The sequence below is a fragment of the Sturnus vulgaris genome, chromosome 4, assembly GCF_052056855.1.
Source record: "Sturnus vulgaris isolate bStuVul1 chromosome 4, bStuVul1.hap1, whole genome shotgun sequence".
Classification (NCBI taxonomy): Eukaryota; Metazoa; Chordata; class Aves; order Passeriformes; family Sturnidae; genus Sturnus; species Sturnus vulgaris.
The window spans coordinates 35,486,565-35,504,587 of record NC_142246.1 but is presented as its reverse complement, the minus strand read 5'-3'; the positions used below and the strand labels follow the sequence as shown (position 1 = coordinate 35,504,587).

At 35.7% G+C, this 18,023-nt stretch overlaps 1 protein-coding gene across 1 annotated transcript in view; it reads right to left on the bottom strand.

Moving 5' to 3' along the window:
• The window catches only part of GLRA3 (glycine receptor alpha 3), an 82,453-nt gene that overhangs the window by 17,231 nt on the left and 47,199 nt on the right, over positions 1–18,023 (bottom strand). Inside the window, exon 6 of the mRNA XM_014883982.2 lies at positions 10,055–10,192. Coding sequence (XP_014739468.2) covers positions 10,055–10,192 — 138 coding nt within the window. The remainder of the gene's footprint in view (positions 1–10,054; positions 10,193–18,023) is intronic.

The following is an 18,023-nucleotide window of genomic DNA, read 5'->3' as shown; positions in this document are numbered from 1 at the left end:
TTCAAAACAAATTAGGAAATAAAACTAAGGAGCACCACACTGCATAATATATGCATATGCATATATGAAGTGTCAATAAATATCACCTATTTTTATGTTGTCTTTTTTTCCATCCAGAGAAATGTGGGATAAGAGATCTGAATTTCTTTCCTGAGGACTACGGTGGACTTGAACTGTTACAACCCACTCAGCACAAAAATTCTTTGGTCCTAAACAGTGAACAGTAAATAATATAGTAGCTCTGATATGGGTTATTTTATGTGGTTGCAAATTTGACAGATCTAATTGAACTAAGGAGGAGGAGAAGAGTATTTGTAAACAACAAAATCCTAAAAAAATTAAAGAGATCCTAAATGAAAGAAGTGCAAATGGAATATATTATAACCACAAGGAAGGAGAGAAAAACACATGGATAATGAAGAGGCCAGAACTAGGACTGAATGATGTATCAGAGTAATTATACAAAAACATTTTTTGCTCGTTTAATATTTTTGTAAATATCATTGGCCAAGGAAAAAAACCTCTCAAAACCTATAATACCAAGACCAAGCAAAAAATTGAAAAAAAGAAAAAAAAAAGTTGAATGTTCCTCAAAGTAGAAAAATATCTTTGCTTAGCTCCACAACATGTGTGACTTAGAGCCCTGCCTTTTTCTTAGACCCAGAGAATTTACAGACTTGCCAGGAATACTTCCAGTGCTTCCTAGTCAAGACTACTGTGTTCCTCTCTTTCAGTAAAGCACTGAAAAATTAATAAATAGCAGCTCCTCAGGAATACTGGTGGCTATTCAGCTAGACAATCTTCTCTGTTGCTCCAATACTGAGTATTGGAGAAAGGCTGCAGATAGAAATCAGTCTCAGCACTGCAGTTGCAGCAGTTGCTGGTCTAAGTGTGAAAGAGTTGATATTAGCTTTTGCCCTTCCTGACTGAAATCAGAACCATCTGCATATAGTTGGCTATTGAAGCTGAGTGGAAAAACACCTGCACTGGCAGATGTGAGCTCCAGCCAGGAGAGGCAGTGCTGTTTTTTCCCACCTGAAGCAGCATCCAGCTCTGAGCCTCCTTTCTCTTCCTTTATTCCATTTCATTTTCAAAGCCAGGTTAGCTGTGGTTTAATCTATTTGACTGGATACTTGAATGGATAAGAAGAGACTTACCCATAAAGTCATCTCAGCTGGGGAATGAGATAGACAAGCAACTAAGAGCATTGCTCTAATAATTCATTTGCAGTACATGAAAGGTAAGATCTAGTTCATTTTGATATGCACTGTGAATGCCACAGAGAGTGCCTAGCAGGAGGACAGGAATCCCTTGTAGTATTGTGGCTTTGCTGAGGCTGAATAAAAAGGACCTGATGGTAGTTTCAGACTAAAGCTAAATAGAACTGTGCACAAAATCCATAAAATTAATTTTTGTAAAGCAAAAGAAAGAAAAATTACACAGAGCTTCCCAAAATAAATACATTTTCCTGAATTGAGGTTACATTTATTGTGTTTGTAAGTCTAGTCTAACCAGGAATTTAAGTGCATGAAAGGCTCCAAAAGTGATGAGAGTTGTACCTACTCACGTGAAGTGAATGTACTGGTGCATACGCATGCAATGGTGCTTTTTTGTCTCTTACCCATATTCTTTGGTAGCAACAATGTTAGAGCTGCTGGTCTGGCAAGATTACCATGCAATGTCTGTGCCAAAACCATTAGTGTAGTGAAAAAATAAAATTGTAGTTAGTCCGTATGATTTTTCTTTTCCCCAGAAAGCATAAATTGCTTTTCTTTGGAGTCAGTATTTAGATCATGTACTTTTTTTGTTGTTGCTTCTTCCATGGCCAACTGTGAGTAACCCAAGAAGAGCATTTTTCTACTTCAGGTCATCTTCACCCTACACAGCCTCCTCTGATTGTGGCATGTGCTGCTGAAAAAATGGGCAATGCAGGCATCAGTACGCATGTGTCATTAAAAGGTATTGTCAGTAGAGTGGGATTTGCAAGAGAAATCAAGCATAAGTTGTAAATTCAGTCCATAAAGAGCCCTGTTTTATAGTTTCATCTCTCTCAAACTGTCCCAGAGGTAAGAGTTCGTAGGACTTAAAAGTATTTGTCTCCTTTTAGCAGCCCTTAGGGTGTCTTTTGGGAAAGGCTTTGTACCCCTACAATGTCATAAACATGTTATGATTCCCAGGAAGGCTGAGTAGCTATTTCTGAAGCTATACAAAAATTTTTAATAAGGGAGAATTACTTCAGGATTCTGAGTCAAGGAAATAGTGTGACTGAGAAATAATTAAGAAAGGAGTAACAATTATTAAACTACTATGAAATTAAAAGTTAAAAGCATAATAAAATATAAAATGAACAAATGGGGAAAGAACTAAGTATGCAGAATTCAACTGTTAATCCATGTAGAATGGAGAGTTATCTGCTGAAGGTTATTGATACTACTTTATATAGTAATAAATGGTAGCCTGACTGACCTTGTAAGTCATTGATGATGCTAATAAATGATTTACTGTGAAATATCTTCTGGATATAGAGAGGACTGTGGCTGAAAAACTACACAGCTTAATGAAATTACATTAATTTATTTACTTAAAATAAGAATCTTATGCTTGCTGAATAGAGATTATTTAAAGCTTAGCAAAATTGAACTGAGTTGAGCAAATTGAAAAACTCTTTATGGTGCTCTGCAGAATATGTGTCTTGGATCTGAGAAGCAAATATTTCATATTCTGATTCCAACACATCTCTAAGTATGGATGTAGATTACACAATTCTGATTTTACCAGTGACTGATAGCCAACAAGCAGCCAGTCTAGCATTCAAAATATTGGTAGCTATGGAGATTTGCTGACAGAATCCTGGGGCAATTGGACTGTAACGATTTTCCTCCACAACAGTACTTCATTTTTCCTCTTGAAAAACAGCTAGAGACAAAGGCTTAGCATGAAATTAGAAAAAAAAAAACTGAGGAAAGGAGAAAGGGAGAGTGAGACTGCTTCAGTGCCTAGGATATGCTCAACCTGAATGGATGACTTAGATTTAGATCTCTTAATACAATAGAGAGCTTCTCCCACTTGTCTATCTTCTGGAAAGACATTTCTTAAGCACCTCAATTCCTCTACTCCCCATATCCCAACAGAGACCTTAAGTTTAAAATGAGCTTTAAAATTGCATTAGACAGAGGATTTGCCTCCTCGTGTTATTCTAAACCTCTGCTGTGTTTAACATTTTTAGACATGTAAAAAACAGAATTTGTCATCTTATGTGGAAAAGATAGCATATTGCAAAAGCCAGTTGACACTCTTCTTTATGGAGATAAAAGTAATGATAATTCTTTCTTCTCAAGACAAAAGTTAAAGACTCTTCTTCCAAAATGAAACAATAGGTGGACTCAAGAAACAAATTTTTTTATAGATTGATGTAATACGGCTATTGAATCTTATGCCTTTGACTGCTTTCTAAAGTTTAATATCTTGGATTAATAGATTCTTACTAAATGGTTGTCACTGCAATGCTCTGGATATTCCTATCTACTCTCTGTCCAAGGAAAAATATTTACTCAAAACAAATATCTGCTGTAGAAAAACCCACACTGAGGATAGTTCATGACATATAATATATATTGCAAATATGATCCTACTGCAGGCCATCACAGACCTTCCCTTTGCTGTATTTCTCCAGCCCTTCCTTAATGCTGGTTCTGGCACTTGTCTCCTGAGTTGGGGAATTTCAGTGTGCTAGGTAGTAGAAAGCTAGTCCTTTAAATACTTGTGTGTTAAAACCCCAGACAGATGAAGTTTGATCAGTATTGTCCTGAGACAAAATCATTCCTCATGTAATTAATCAAAGCTTTTATTAAAGGCCCTGCATATATAAACCCTAATGTTTTATCTAGTACACAGAATGGAATCACCCTGGCAAAGGTCATTGTCTTTAGTGTGACTATTGGATCTAACTGTCTTCAGACAAAATGGATTGGTGAAGAAAAGAAAAAAAAGTCCCCCCCCCAAAAAACAAACAAAACAAACAAACAAAAAAAACATGCCTTTTATGTTGGAAGTTATTAATGTTGAAAGGAAATTTTCTGAGGACAATTTTATCTTCTAATTGAAAAAATGTCTTAGCTGAAAATGGACAATCTCAGGAGGAAATAAAACTGTAATGCCTTAAGAGGGATCACATAGACCACCAGCACTTTCCCTTTGCCTTTTTGTTGTGTGCTTTCTTTTTTCTCTGCATCTGCTAAAATAAGATTGTAATTAACATCTCTTGGCAACAGCATGTTATGTATAACACTGCAGTCAGAATAGCAGATGATTTTCATAGAGAGGATGAAGGAGAATGAAATATATAAACTGACTTTTCCATGAGGCAATACTGTCCCCTTTACTTTCTCTCCTGTTTGAGTCATTATTAGAATCACCACAAGAAAAGCAGACCACTTGATTTCACCTTGTTCAGTAAAGACATTTCCTTATCTCCCAAAAATGTGACACTTTTGTTTGAGAAGAACTCTGCTTTACTTATTACCGAAATACAGCTAAATTCTTTCTGTTCCTTTGCCTTCCAGTCATACTTTTTTTAAACAATTCATAAATTGTTTAAAATTGCTTAAATAATTCATAAATTATGTGTATACAAAGCTCATTATTTCAAGAGATTGTATCTATAAAACTGATTGCATATAAGTAAATGTAGCTGAAATAAATTTCATGCCTTTCTAAGAAGTCCGTAACTGCAGTCTCTAGAAACTTTCCAATTTGCATTTTACTATATATTGCAATTTAAGTGTATTTTGCTGATAAAAGCTGCTTATAAAAGTACTAGTTTTTTCCACATCTTAAAATAGATAAAACATTGTATCTATCTTCATACAGCCTGAAGAGAAACTGTGATTTTCCAGTGTCTAACTTATAGAACTAGACAAATTATCATTTACATGGCACTTGTGTATGTATCTAAAGCCAAGATTCGCTAAATGACTCTAGGAATGTGCTACCATTCAGTTTTTCTTTCAAGTCACAGTCTGTGGATATCAGCAGTATATCGGGGAAAATCAGTGCTGAGGCTGTCACCTGTCTTTGACCACATAGATTCCTGCACAGGAAGGAAGTGTCTTTACACAGCTTTTTGTTGAAAAAAAATACTGAGGCAGGTGGTAAACTTGACATTGGCGTGAGACTGATAATGACTGCAGTAAAAGACAGTTGAAAATAAATACTGAAAAGGGAAACTGTTTCTTTTTCAGCTTGATAAATTTGCATTTGCAGTTCTCATGTCCCTCAGAATGGAGACCCGAGCTGCATTGAGCAGGACCTTTGTAGGCTGGAGAACCCAGCACAACATCATGGGAAAGACAAATGCACAGGTCTGTGATGGGAATGGAGTAGCTCCCTGCTCGGGTACAGGCTGGAGATGGACTAGGTAGGTAGGAGGTCTCCTAGGCTTGGGAGCCTGAGAGATATCAAGTTGAGCAGAAGTCTTATGATGTGAAAGACTTGTCATGTGCTGCACTGTGTTAGCAGGGGCAGAGAGGGGAGAAGTATAAACTAAAGAGACATCTAGATGTAATGTTTCCACTTCCAGGACAGATGATGAATTTTTCATCAATGAATCTTTAAAGTAGAATGCTCAAATTTTGATCAGTGCAGGGTTGACAATTGTGGCCTCTCTACCCATGAGAAAAATGCCTTGTTGAAGTCAGACAGTGCCATTTTGTGCATCTAGGGATGATCACATCCTCAGCCTGCCACAGACTGTTTTCCAAAGTGTTTATAACTTCTGCTTTTTGAGTGAAGGAATGAGCAGCTTCAGATATTTCACACCCATAGACTATCTCCTGGGTAAAAAGTACAAACCTCTTTTTTGCAGAAATGGTCTATGAAAAAACTTGAGGGAGTTAAAAAGTCATGTCTTAAAAATCACTCCTATAGTCTCAAAAAGAGTGGTTTAGATGTTTGTCAACACAAGTAGGGGTTTGAGTTGTTGTCAGAATAAGACATCGAAGTTATGTCTCCTTTAATCACTGTCATCAAACTGGCAGCAAAATGGCTGAATATAAGGCACTAGGTCGGTTGAAGGTGAGACTTAGAAGGGCCACAATGTACAGGTTGTTAAGGAACTTTTTTGACTATGGGGAAACAAATGGGATCATGAGAAAAAATTGTGTTTGGAATGTGCATATTAGGAAGTCAGATGGGGGACTATGGAGCTAAGGAAACATGCTGCTCATCAAGATCACAATTATCAGAAATGGTCACAGAATCTATCAGCTCCGGTGGTGAGTGCAGCAATCATAGCTTCACTATATTCAGGACCACACCATCAAATTCTTTGATCCAAAAGGCATTATTAGACCTAAGATAATTCTGAGCAGCATCACTCAAGTGTGGGTGTAAAGCATTATCCATGATGCAGGAATAAAGCCAAGACTCATTTGTTCCTGTTAGCCAATGCTATTATGTATAAATTCATGCTACTGTATATTGGACTTTTTGCAGCTGTGATTGAAATAAAAGTTAGGTATTGCATAACAGGGAAGCAATTAATGTCACATAGGAATGTGGCAAAGCAAGACCATCCTTGTACTGTTAATGGTTCATGTGTGATTTTTCTAATAGTTATGATTCCACCTTGCTTTCCAAATTGGTCACTGCGAATATGCCTGTGGATGCAAAACATGAAAATTATCAGAAATGTTGTTGTGTCACTTCAGAACACAAGATCTGATGAGCCATTTTTCTGTACTGTTGCTGAAACTGTTACGTCTCTATATTTAGACGTAGTTTATTTTTTGAGCTCTGGTACAGTGAACCATTTTCATTTGGGAATGAAACACTGATGAGACATGCACTGATGAGTCTCCACATACTGTCCTGAAGCTTCATGTTAATTTGCTTCACAGGGAGAATTTTGGGATTTTTTTCTGTTTTACAGGATGTCTCAGAAGAGCTTTCCATCCTGTGTTGTAACCAAATTTAATTTGAAAATTCTTTGGTCACTTACTGCATACCAGATGCAGTTGCTTAGCATTATTTTAAGAATTCATTTTATCTAGTCTGTCATAGACCAGACTTCATATCATATTTTAAAAATTGCTTTTTGTAAATTTTAGTTCTTGTGGAGTATCCTAAAGGCATATCTGCCTGCAGTATCTCATTGCAGAAGACTTAAGAAAGCACATTACTGATCATGTATCCAAATGACATAGTGAAAATAGCTGTTGTCGTAAATATAATGTTTATAGGGTTTTAGCCTACAAATGGTAGTTAATAATATTAGTTGTAACAAAGAAATAAAAGGAATACTTACTCTCCTAGAAACCAAACCCTTCTAATCAAATTTGCTTCATACTGAAGATTTGAATTTTAAAAAATGCTTTGGACAAAATACTGTTACCTCAGATAGGAGACTAACACAATAAATGTAGTCCTTCATGGGTAAAACCACCTTTTCTTTCTGATTTGCCCTGACAAAGTTCTGTACCTGTAATTTCGGTCCTGTAATTCAGAGCAGGTCGCTCAGCTGCTTCCTCTGGTGAGGACATACCCTTCCACCGCTACTCAGCATCAGCATCACATTTTTCCCCCCACAGCTGTGCAATTGCTTTACCTTTTGCTGACATCTTTTTTTTTAAACATTCCCATCCTTGGAAGCATCCAGGCTTCCAAGGTTTCTGTGTTATCAAATGCCTTGATTTTTTGATGGCCAAGTTAAATGGTCCAATTACTTTTTAAGTACAGGTATGAGCTTCATCTTTCCAGGGTTATGGGTTGTAATCACATCTTAGAGCGTGTTTGGCCAGAGAAATGCACTTTGGCCAAAGCAATACAGAATACAACAAGCTGTTGATTTGCCACACTGTCTCTAAACTTATTGCAGTAAATCCCTCCTCTCACCTAAATGTGACAGAATTGCACAGAGACAAGTGCTCTTGTAGCCACGTCTTGAGAACCATGAGGTCTCACATGCAGTTAATAACATCTGTAGCTCCTGCTTCTCCTCTCAGGTCAGGGCCACAGTGAAAGAACAGTACATATAAGTTGACCCCACATAACCTAGGACAGTATGCCTAGCCATAGCATATTTTCCTATTTTTCCTTAGATAAAAATTAATACCAAGTTAAATAGGTTTGAAAAATAGGTTGTGAAAAAAAAAATGAAGTGCTTCAAAATACTGATAAAATGAAGTTTTACTCCAAATCACAAGGTTTCAACTCTGATGATTATAATGTAAGTTCTTAGAGAGATGAGTAAGAATACAACTCATCTTTGGACAGTGTTTGGAAATTACTGGAAATTCTGAAATTTTAAACCAGTTTTCCATTCAGTATCAGGCTAAGCATCACAGTAATGTCTTCATTTCTCAGAGATTTTTGATGCATCATGTTATGCAAATGAACTTTAGAAAAAAGAGAATATTCTATACCATGATTTCTCATTAGTTAATATCATATACAGGGTATAGAATACAATTACATACACTCATTAAAATGGCACAAAACCAGGAGAATCCTAAAAGGAAAGGGTAAGTTGCTTGTATATCTCAAAGGAGACAGTAGAAAATAAAGAAAATAAATTTTTCTTATTTGTCGCAAGGATTATGGTAGAAAGGAAAAAAAGGAGTAATAGGAATTACTATCTTACAATTAACAAAGAAATGACCAAGTGAAAAACTTACTTTGCTATAGGATATGTATCACAAATTTTAGAAGGTTTTAAAGGATTATCCAGATATTAGTATTTGTACAATAAAAGTGCATGTTAAGTATTTCCAATTTATTTTAGAAAAAACTTCAAAATATCTCTATCAGTATCTTCCTACTCTATATGGAAATTATGAGTGAACCTTCCTTTCTCTTAGGGCACCACTGTAGTTGTGATAAAACTCAGTGGTGGAAAGCACCCCTCTTTAATTTTGATTGTAGCAAGACATTTCTTAGGAACATCACCTATTTAATTTTCTCTCCCTGACATTTCAGCAGAATCCAAATGAATCATTCTAATCTTAAATTTTAAGACATGTTTGATCATACTGGAGAGCAAAAATTAAAAGATATCTGGGTTAGAATGGAAGAGTTTTAGCTTTTTTTTTTTTTCCTCAAAAGAATATATAAACAATGCATTTATAGCCTTTGTTTTTCAGGATTAATGTGCTTTTGATTGTTCAGTTATTAATATAGTTTTTCATAATTAAAAGTAAAAATATAATAACTATATTGTTAATGTTAATCCCCTCCTTCTTCAAGTAATCGCAGAGATGAGCTGAATATCTCAGTTCAACAAAGGCTTCAATTCAGTATCACAGAATCACAGAATTAGAGAATTATAGAATGTTTTGAGTTGAGAGACCCTTAAAGATCACCAATTCCAACCCCTTGCCATGGGCAGGGACACCTTCCACTAGACCGTGCTGCTCAAAGCCCCATCCAATCTAGCCTTGAACACTTCCAGGGATGGGGTATCCACAACTTCTCTGGGCAGCCTGTTCCAGTGCATCACCACTCTCACAAAATAGAATTTCTTCCTGATATCTATGCTTCCTCTCTTTCAGTTTGAATCCATTCACCCTTGTCCTGTCATTGCATGCTCATGTCTAGTTTGTCCACCTGGCCACACCTAAGACTCCTTTCAGCTCATTCACATTGTCCCCTTGCTGTATGAACTAGGGCAGGGATAACTTGGCAACCCTATGTCCCTTTATTCCTGCCGGAGCCAGGCTATGATTAGTGCCCAACATGCAGACCTCTGGATTTCAGTAGTGCTTCAGATCTCACATTGTAAATATGGTCACGGCACCTACTGAGTAAAACCCCTGACTGAACAGTTTCTGAATTATTTCAACTCTATATTTTCTTAAGGTAACTCAAATTGGAGTTTGTTCAGGGTTCAGGGAGTTTTGGTTTGTTTTCCAGTTATTTAAGACTACATTACCTTGTACAATGCACCTGCATGTTCTAACCCTCTTCTGAATTCAGTGAGAACTTTAAAAAATACCCCAACTGTGACATTTCTTATAACAATAAATGTTAAATGTCTTTTCAGTTGTAATCACTTTCCTACCTGTATTATAATGCTTGGTGCAGTAACATAAATCCTTTTCTTCTTTCAACAGAAACTGTGGCAGAGTGAGACCTTCTGCTACTTGAACCGCTCCCTTTTCTTGCCACTCAAAAATGAGATCATTCATTGTGTATCCAACTAAAACAAAGAAAAAACCCAAATAAACTTTAAGTCAGCTGCAAACTTTGAAAAGCAGTAACATAACAAATTACAATATTTTAAGTAAATGCTATTAAAAAGATGTAGAACAGAAGGTCTGCTTGTACCTCGTAATCACATATTTTTATCTGCCATTCTATACCATACTGAATTGGGACAAAATTATTGTCCTATTAAACTGTTTTAAATCTTAATAATTAGATGGTCATTAAAGGATTCAACAAAAGCATTTAAATTAGCTAAATATCCACATCTCTTGGGTGCTTGGGAGCATCTTTCTCTCCCCAGCCCACGAAGGATAAAATAGGCCATTCACACTCAGATCCTTTTCCTTGAGGTGAAATGTGGATTTTCTAAGCTATGTTTATGGATTTATGTCAATTTGAATGTTTAAGTGCAAATTGTTCAAAGACAGCAATGAATTAAAAATTCTGCAGTAGTATTAGTTGATTGAAAAACTGCTTTTCTCTTAAACTGAAACAACACATGGGAAAGCAATTGATTATAATCTCAAATTAACTGACTGTGACATATAATGATATTAAGAAACACTCAGTTTTAATATTAAGTCTCCTGCACTTTTCCATGCCTCATGCATGTGTACAAGATTAGATATAACAGCAAAAGACATACTAATCAAGGTCCAGACTTTGCTAGGACAAGTACTTTTTCCTTCTATTTCCCTCTCTCAGATAAAAATTTGCATGGGATATCATTGGGGAAAATACCCCATTTCTTCTGAATATGTGATCTGTTAACTTTCCCAGGCATTTCATTCTAATTTTCTTTCTAAATAAATTTTATATGCTTATTACAACTTGAAAAGAAAAAAGGCTTCATAATTTTTATTCAAGTTTGAGCCACACATCCTAGAAGAAACCAGAAGGTAAAAGAAGATTTTTTCTCATCTAATTCATATAGCTTTCAGTTTATTTGAAGTATTTCTTTTCTGCTTCAGTCCAATAGCAAAAAGCTGTTGAAAATAACATGTTGAGAAACAGAAATTCTTTTAACATTTCAGTAACAAATTACTGTTTAAAGTATATTGTTCAGAACCTTCTAGGAGTAGCTGTCTACCCAAAATTACTGACATTTTGAGTTTGAGCAAAAAAGCAACCTGTCTGCTGTGTGGGCATAAACCTTACCCATTATATTCAGTGACTGTTACTCTTTAAATACACCAATAAATGGCATTCAGTGACCTGATCTGCTAACCTGAAGACTGAGATACACTTCATATTTTCTGATCTATGTTGAATGAACCTAGGAGCTAAGAATTAGTGTTTATAAATGTAAAAATGTTTTCAGCACTTCTTCCTTCTAAATTCTTGATGTTTCTTTTGGGGAGAACCTTTATACAGGGTATTCACAGGAACTCAAGCTGACTGTTGATTTACTTAGCCCTTTTTTTGAGGCTGGATGATAAAAATGAGACTACCATATCCTTTAAAATAATTAATTAAGATCAGACATTGCTCAGGCCACTACAAGCATATATCAAATGTACAAGAAAACACTTGCTTTTCTTATTGATTGCATGATACTCCATAAACACAGTTAAAATTCATTATTAAATGCCATAAACTGTGAAAAATCAATAATATATATCTTATCAAACTTTGCATGAATTCAGACAAAAAGCAGTTGTATGTAAAGCAGATTACCACTTGAAGCATGTAGATAATAGCCAGAAGTGATATTCCCTGAGTAAAACTCATTGAACTGGCGACAAACAACTGCTGTGTCAAAATGTGTTTCAAAAAATCAGGTCCATTAATCTCTAATGCATACTTTTAATTTTGATTTTCTACTCTGCCCACTAATTCTTCTATAATTCAATATAGTATAAATAATAGCAGCATATTCAAATGTAATTAGTTTTTGTCATTTTTACATTTTAAATGCCCAAAGATAGCGTTAGCATTCAAAACTGTAACTTCAGTTTTGTAAGTCAAGGTCATAGCCGTAAATTAAAAGTGTCTTAAAATATACAGAACTTAATGGAGATGTGAGTTTATGTTATACCACGTAAATTTAAAATAGTATAATGTTTTCACTAGTATGTTAAATTAAATCAGCTTGAATGAAATCAAAAGAAAATATCTTTTTTCAATTAATTTTATGAAGAGGACCTGCTGAATAGCACAGTGCTTAACACTCAGAATGCTCATGGTACTGTGTGCATAGTGCATAAGGCGAAAAAGACATTTCTATAGAAATCACTCTTTAAAACAATCAGTGGTTACCATAGTGTAGTATTTATACTATTACAGTTTAGGTATGTAGTGTTATATATGCAATGAGCCTAAAATATACAGTTCCCTGGCACACTAATTTTCGGACTTCTGCTGATTAATTGTAATAATTGTCCCTGTCCTGTTCTAGAAATAGTACACCTGAAGTCCACCTGAGCTTTTGATTCTTGGCTACCTGTCACCTGACTAACAAATGTGCGTTATCTTTAAAGCAATTAAAAAAAAAAAAAGTCATTCAGTAACATAAATATAACTAAATGGTCTAAATGCCTGTTGCTGATACTAGTCTGCTTTTGAAGATTAGAAAAAACTGTGTGTATTTTCAACACGCTATATGAGATAAAAAATCTGAGAAGTTGCATGGTTATCACTGCACAAACGGAGCAGTAAAGTGTGGTCTTGAAATGTGAAGGCTTTATTCTCAATGAATGTGTGGTTACTCATACAAACTTGTGCTATGTGTTAGTTATATTGTTAGACATATTATGCAACTTGTAAGAACTGCACTGAAATATGTAGCAGTTATGAAGTACAAGACATTTCCCTTTAGGGCCTATAAGGGATTAACTGCAACCCAACATGATATTTAGCCTCCCATTAAACCAGAAGTTTTTCTTCTTTGACTATGAGGTGGTGTTGGTGACTATTATAAATTACTACCAGATATTTTTATTACCAGTGGCTGAGAAGTACAGTGTTATGTAGGGAATTCCTAGTGGATAAGTTTTATTGTTGAATAAAGGATAGTCAGTCACTAGCCTAGGTAGTATATGAGGGTGCAGCTCATTGGTGCAAAAAGTGAATCTTTTATTCTACATGAATAGCTGAAAGCAACGGAGGCTATAATCTACCATGGTCCTCAGGACCAGGCCAACCTAAACTGAATCAAGTGCATTAGTAAAGACTTCTGTCACTGAAATGCAGTGTGCTAGGGTTTGGGTTTGCAGGGTATGAAAGAATGAAGGTTGGGAAAGGAAGTAGCATTGTTAAATTGTTTTTTATGGGACAAACACCTGCTTCTGTGGCTGAAGAAGAGGGCAGCTAGCAATGTATTTCTTTTTGTTTGGCTACCATGCAGTACTTGCTCTTACTTAATTCTATAAAGATATTACCAATTATACAAAATCTAACTGGTATCATCCTAGAACTGTAAAGAAAGGATAGAAAAAACGACTTTGTTATGTTTGAACAGTGATGCTAAGGAGTTACAGGGCTCATTAGGTTACACTACTGCTCTCTCTATTAACCCAAAGTCTGAGGACTTGCACATCTAAAATGCAAAAGCAGGAGGTAAATTTTTGGTAATTATATAACAAAGACATCATCCCAGGAGGATAACGTTTCCAGGAGAGTGTTTCTCTGGAAAAGTCAAGAACTGTGTGAATGCATGGCGCTGTAGCCTCTGTGCAAACAGTTCTCTTAAAGTGACAAGTAATTTTCAGGAGCCTGAAGTCATTCCAGGTAATTAGTTAATGAAGCATATACTGGCAAAATTTAGAATTTGCTAGAAAGGAAGAGGGCCTGAAACAACTGGGAAACTTAGATTTGGTCTGCAGAAATATTATTTTAGAAAATGATGTGCAACAGAGTTGGTGATAAATGTGACAAAATGAAAGTAAAACTCTGTCATACTAACAGAGGGGAGAAGCTGGAAGAGATAAGGCATTGATAAAAAGCAGTTCTCAGGACTTGTGCGTGAAATACTTGATGGAGGGTTTTGAACAACTGGACATCAAATAAAATTAAATTGTAGTGGTATTTTATTTTGTTGATATAATCTATACAAAACTCTGGCAGATGGTGGACAAGAAGATATAGTAGCTTTAGCCTTTAGACAGCACTGAAAATTGTTTAGCTAGAGTGAAATTTTTCAGCATTTTCAATTAGAGGTTCCAGGAGAAAGTTCAGGAAAAAAGAGTGTGATCCTGCTGAAATATTTCTAAGTATCAAAGTCATCTACAGTGTCTTGAAAGAAAAAACAAACTTTGTCCTTGATTTGACTCATCTTTCCCAGAAAAAAATATTTTTTCAAAAATGTTGTTGACAAGTTGTTATCAACACTCATATGAGGTTCCTGGAAGAAGGAATTAGACTGCATCTTTGTCTATTTTATTTTGTTTTTTACACTACCATCAGTAGTAAATATTAACTTTTCATTCATCCAATTTTGAAAGTATAGTACTAAAGCCTGCCTTAAATAAATAGAGTCCCATTCAACCCGCATCAGTCCACATTACTCTACAAAACTTATTGGAACCAAGGTATTAATATTAATTGTATGCTAAGAGTAGAAAGATTTTATTTTAGCTAATTCAGTATCAGTGGTAGTCATTAAAAGCCCATTATCTCATAGACAGGACAGTGAACATCCAACAAGTTTGTCTTGAAGAATTGTTGAAGTATCTAACATCTCTTCTCCTGGTTCTCCAAAGACTGCACTGTTACAGAAACACAAGGCAAGCAGCTCTTCTGTACTATCAGAGACTCTACACCTTTGAACTGTCATTGTCTTGGCAATTCCAACATAATTCCTTTACCACATCTGCTGACAGTTTTATTTGCTTTGTCCCTCCACCTTTGGCATACCTTTCCAAGCCATGAGCAAACTTGTGATGCAGCTGAATATCAATGCATCCTTTAAATTTTCTACTCACTCTGTTTTATTACAGGAAGGTTGTGCTTCCCTTTTTTCATTTTAAAACACCTACAAGGTATATTAAAACCCAACTCTTTTCCTCATGGTTAATAAACAGACACATGTTCAGCATGAAATAACTGAACAGAGTATCTGTCTTTTTTGTAAAAGAGTTTACTCAGCTACAGAATTTTTTATTTTTGAATTCCAGTGATTTATCTAAATTCCATCCTCATTTCTTTAATTTTTAGTATGGTACAGCGCCAAAAGTAACATTGGATTTAGTCAGCAAACCCATCAGTTCTTTAAGTCTCTGGTTAAAGCAAGAACTACAGTCATGTTGACTAGGGTTATTCCACTACTCCTCTGTTAGGCATCCCTAGTTAGGCATCCCTAGTTAGTTTGCCTCCAGGACAGGCTGCCTGCATATTACTGTTCCTAAGAGCATGCCAGACATTTGAATTGTGCCCTAAATTCCCAGCAACATAGCAGGAGGAAGATATGACAGAACTAACGAATCTGGTTTTGACATGAGGTTAGAACAAATTCTTCTATATTACGCACTAAATATATTAACTTCAGAAATGAGCTGTGATTCATTTCAAGGTTAAACTTGTGCTGGAGCTCCAAGAAAGCAGGATTTTATTCAATGTACTTCTGAGCTGCTTTGCAAAGTGTCTGCACCTTGCACTGCCCTCTAGGTCATTCTGAAGGAAGTCCCTGGGGAGTTATAGGTTTATTCTTCTTAGCCTGAATTTTGGAAAAGAATAAATTTCAGCTCAGCACTCTAGCACATCTCCCAAACCTACTATTCCTTGCTGAAGCCTATAGGTGTCCATCTATCACTTTTATTCTAGTTTCTGTATGTCAGCAGTTGTATAGTAACTACTGCCCTTTCATCCTGCAGTGGTCAGGAGTTGAAGACTACGAGTATCCTGATCTTTGTAGCTGTGTGTCATGTCTCGTTTCAGATAGACACAATAGTTTGAGTCACCCAGCTGCAGAATAAAAACCACAGCCTGAGCAGTTGATAATTTTTGTGCTGCTGAAATGGAAATGAGAGAAGCAGTATGGTGTTTCTACACCTTCTGGTACAGACAGGCATTGACCTAGTGTGTCCATGATTTCTGTCATTCAGGTATAGACCTGAGGATTCGCTGGCAGATGAGAAATACACTCCAGTTACTTTATCTTTCTTGTGTTGTCTTTGTACTGTTGTGAAAAAAGGAAAAATGTGCACATAGTTTTCTGTAATTAGCTTGTACTGCTGCAGCCTGCCTTCCCATCTTTCCACTTGTACAGTCTCCAGATTAGAGACTGGAGGGAAAGAAATTGTGCAAATAAGAATCATGTAGTACAGAGGGAATTTTCTTTAACAATACAGAAAATAAGACCATAATTTCTTAGGTAGACTAAAAAGCCTCCATGAATCAAAAGGAGAAAAATTTAAAAAATAAACATCAAGTTAAAATTGTGAGGTAAGAAAGTGTTTTGTACTTTACCTATGTTCCTTTTCATACTATAGCTTTTCTTTTGTAACTTATTCCTTTAAATATTATTTGAAAATTCAGGAATATTAAATGTCACATAAAGTTATAATTGTAATTTATGAATAAAGGAATGCTGTGAGGTTAAAGCAAAACTTAAAAAAGAAAGATAACAAGCTCTAGCATATGAAAGAAAAACACTTCTTTCCTGGGAGACAAGCCACAGAAATAAATATGTATCTAGATGACATTTCTTTGTATCTTATTCAAGCAGAATAAAACTAAAATTATCCCACATGCCTATAGGCTGCCCTGGTGTAAGGCACAGAACTGTAGAAAGGATTATTTCATATGTGCATTTTCATTTGTTCCCTTTCTAAGATAAAAAAGCAGCTCATTCTAGCTGCTGAGAAATCATTTGGTAAAATAAATCCTTTAAAAATAGAAGACATTTCCACTTAAATATTTTTCAGACACTTCATGATATAATGAAGTACTTTTACCAGGGGCAAATCCAGCTGCTTATACTGACCTTGGAAAAAAACATTACATGAGCTGGCTAAAAATAAAGACATCATTTGGGGAAAAAAGCTATACATGATTTTTTTCTCTTAGACTTTTCCATGATGGAGCAACAGTATCTGGTACTAAAAGAAATTACTACTTAAAGGAGAGACAAAACCCATGATCTGTCTCTTATAACTGTCAGTCTTTGCATCCTAGTGGTAAGATGAGTAAAAAAAAGATGAGTGATTTACTCTCATTTCCTTAGTGACACATGCAGGAGCAAGACTTGCAAGATCACACAGTTTACAGAAACCATGAGACAAATGGGCCTTGTAAATTCATAATGTATAATGTCTACACAACCTGGCACTCAGTGGAGAAAACAGCAATGATCACCACTTCAAAAAGAAACATCTGGAAGCATAGTTCCTGCTGTTTTGCTCCTTCAAACACTTTGGTTTTTATAACATAGCCTGGTGGTCAGATCATTCACTCAGGACATGAGAGGACTGTGTTTTCTGTTTTGAACCCAAATGTCTTCCACTTCCCCCGACAAGGCATTAACCACTAGGGTTAGTGCTTTGATCCCTCTGTTTACATTGTCTCACTGAGCACCAAAAAATGCAAGGCAGACAGCCAGAGCAGAGTATGACACTGTGGCCTAGAAATTAGAGATGCTTGGATAGATTCAGGCTCTCAGGGTTATGTCAGTTCTTACCTCAGGAGATTTGATGTGAAGCCTGGGAAAATGCCAAATGCACCCATCCTCCTTATTATCTTCTATAATTTTAAATAGAACTGGATGACTTTTCTTAGCCAGAGAGTCTGGAATTTGAATGTTTCTGCTCATCCTTTCCTAAGTTTTGGAAATTGAATAGAGTTCACACTTATATAAACTGTTTTATTTTGTTTTTTTTACCTGGTTA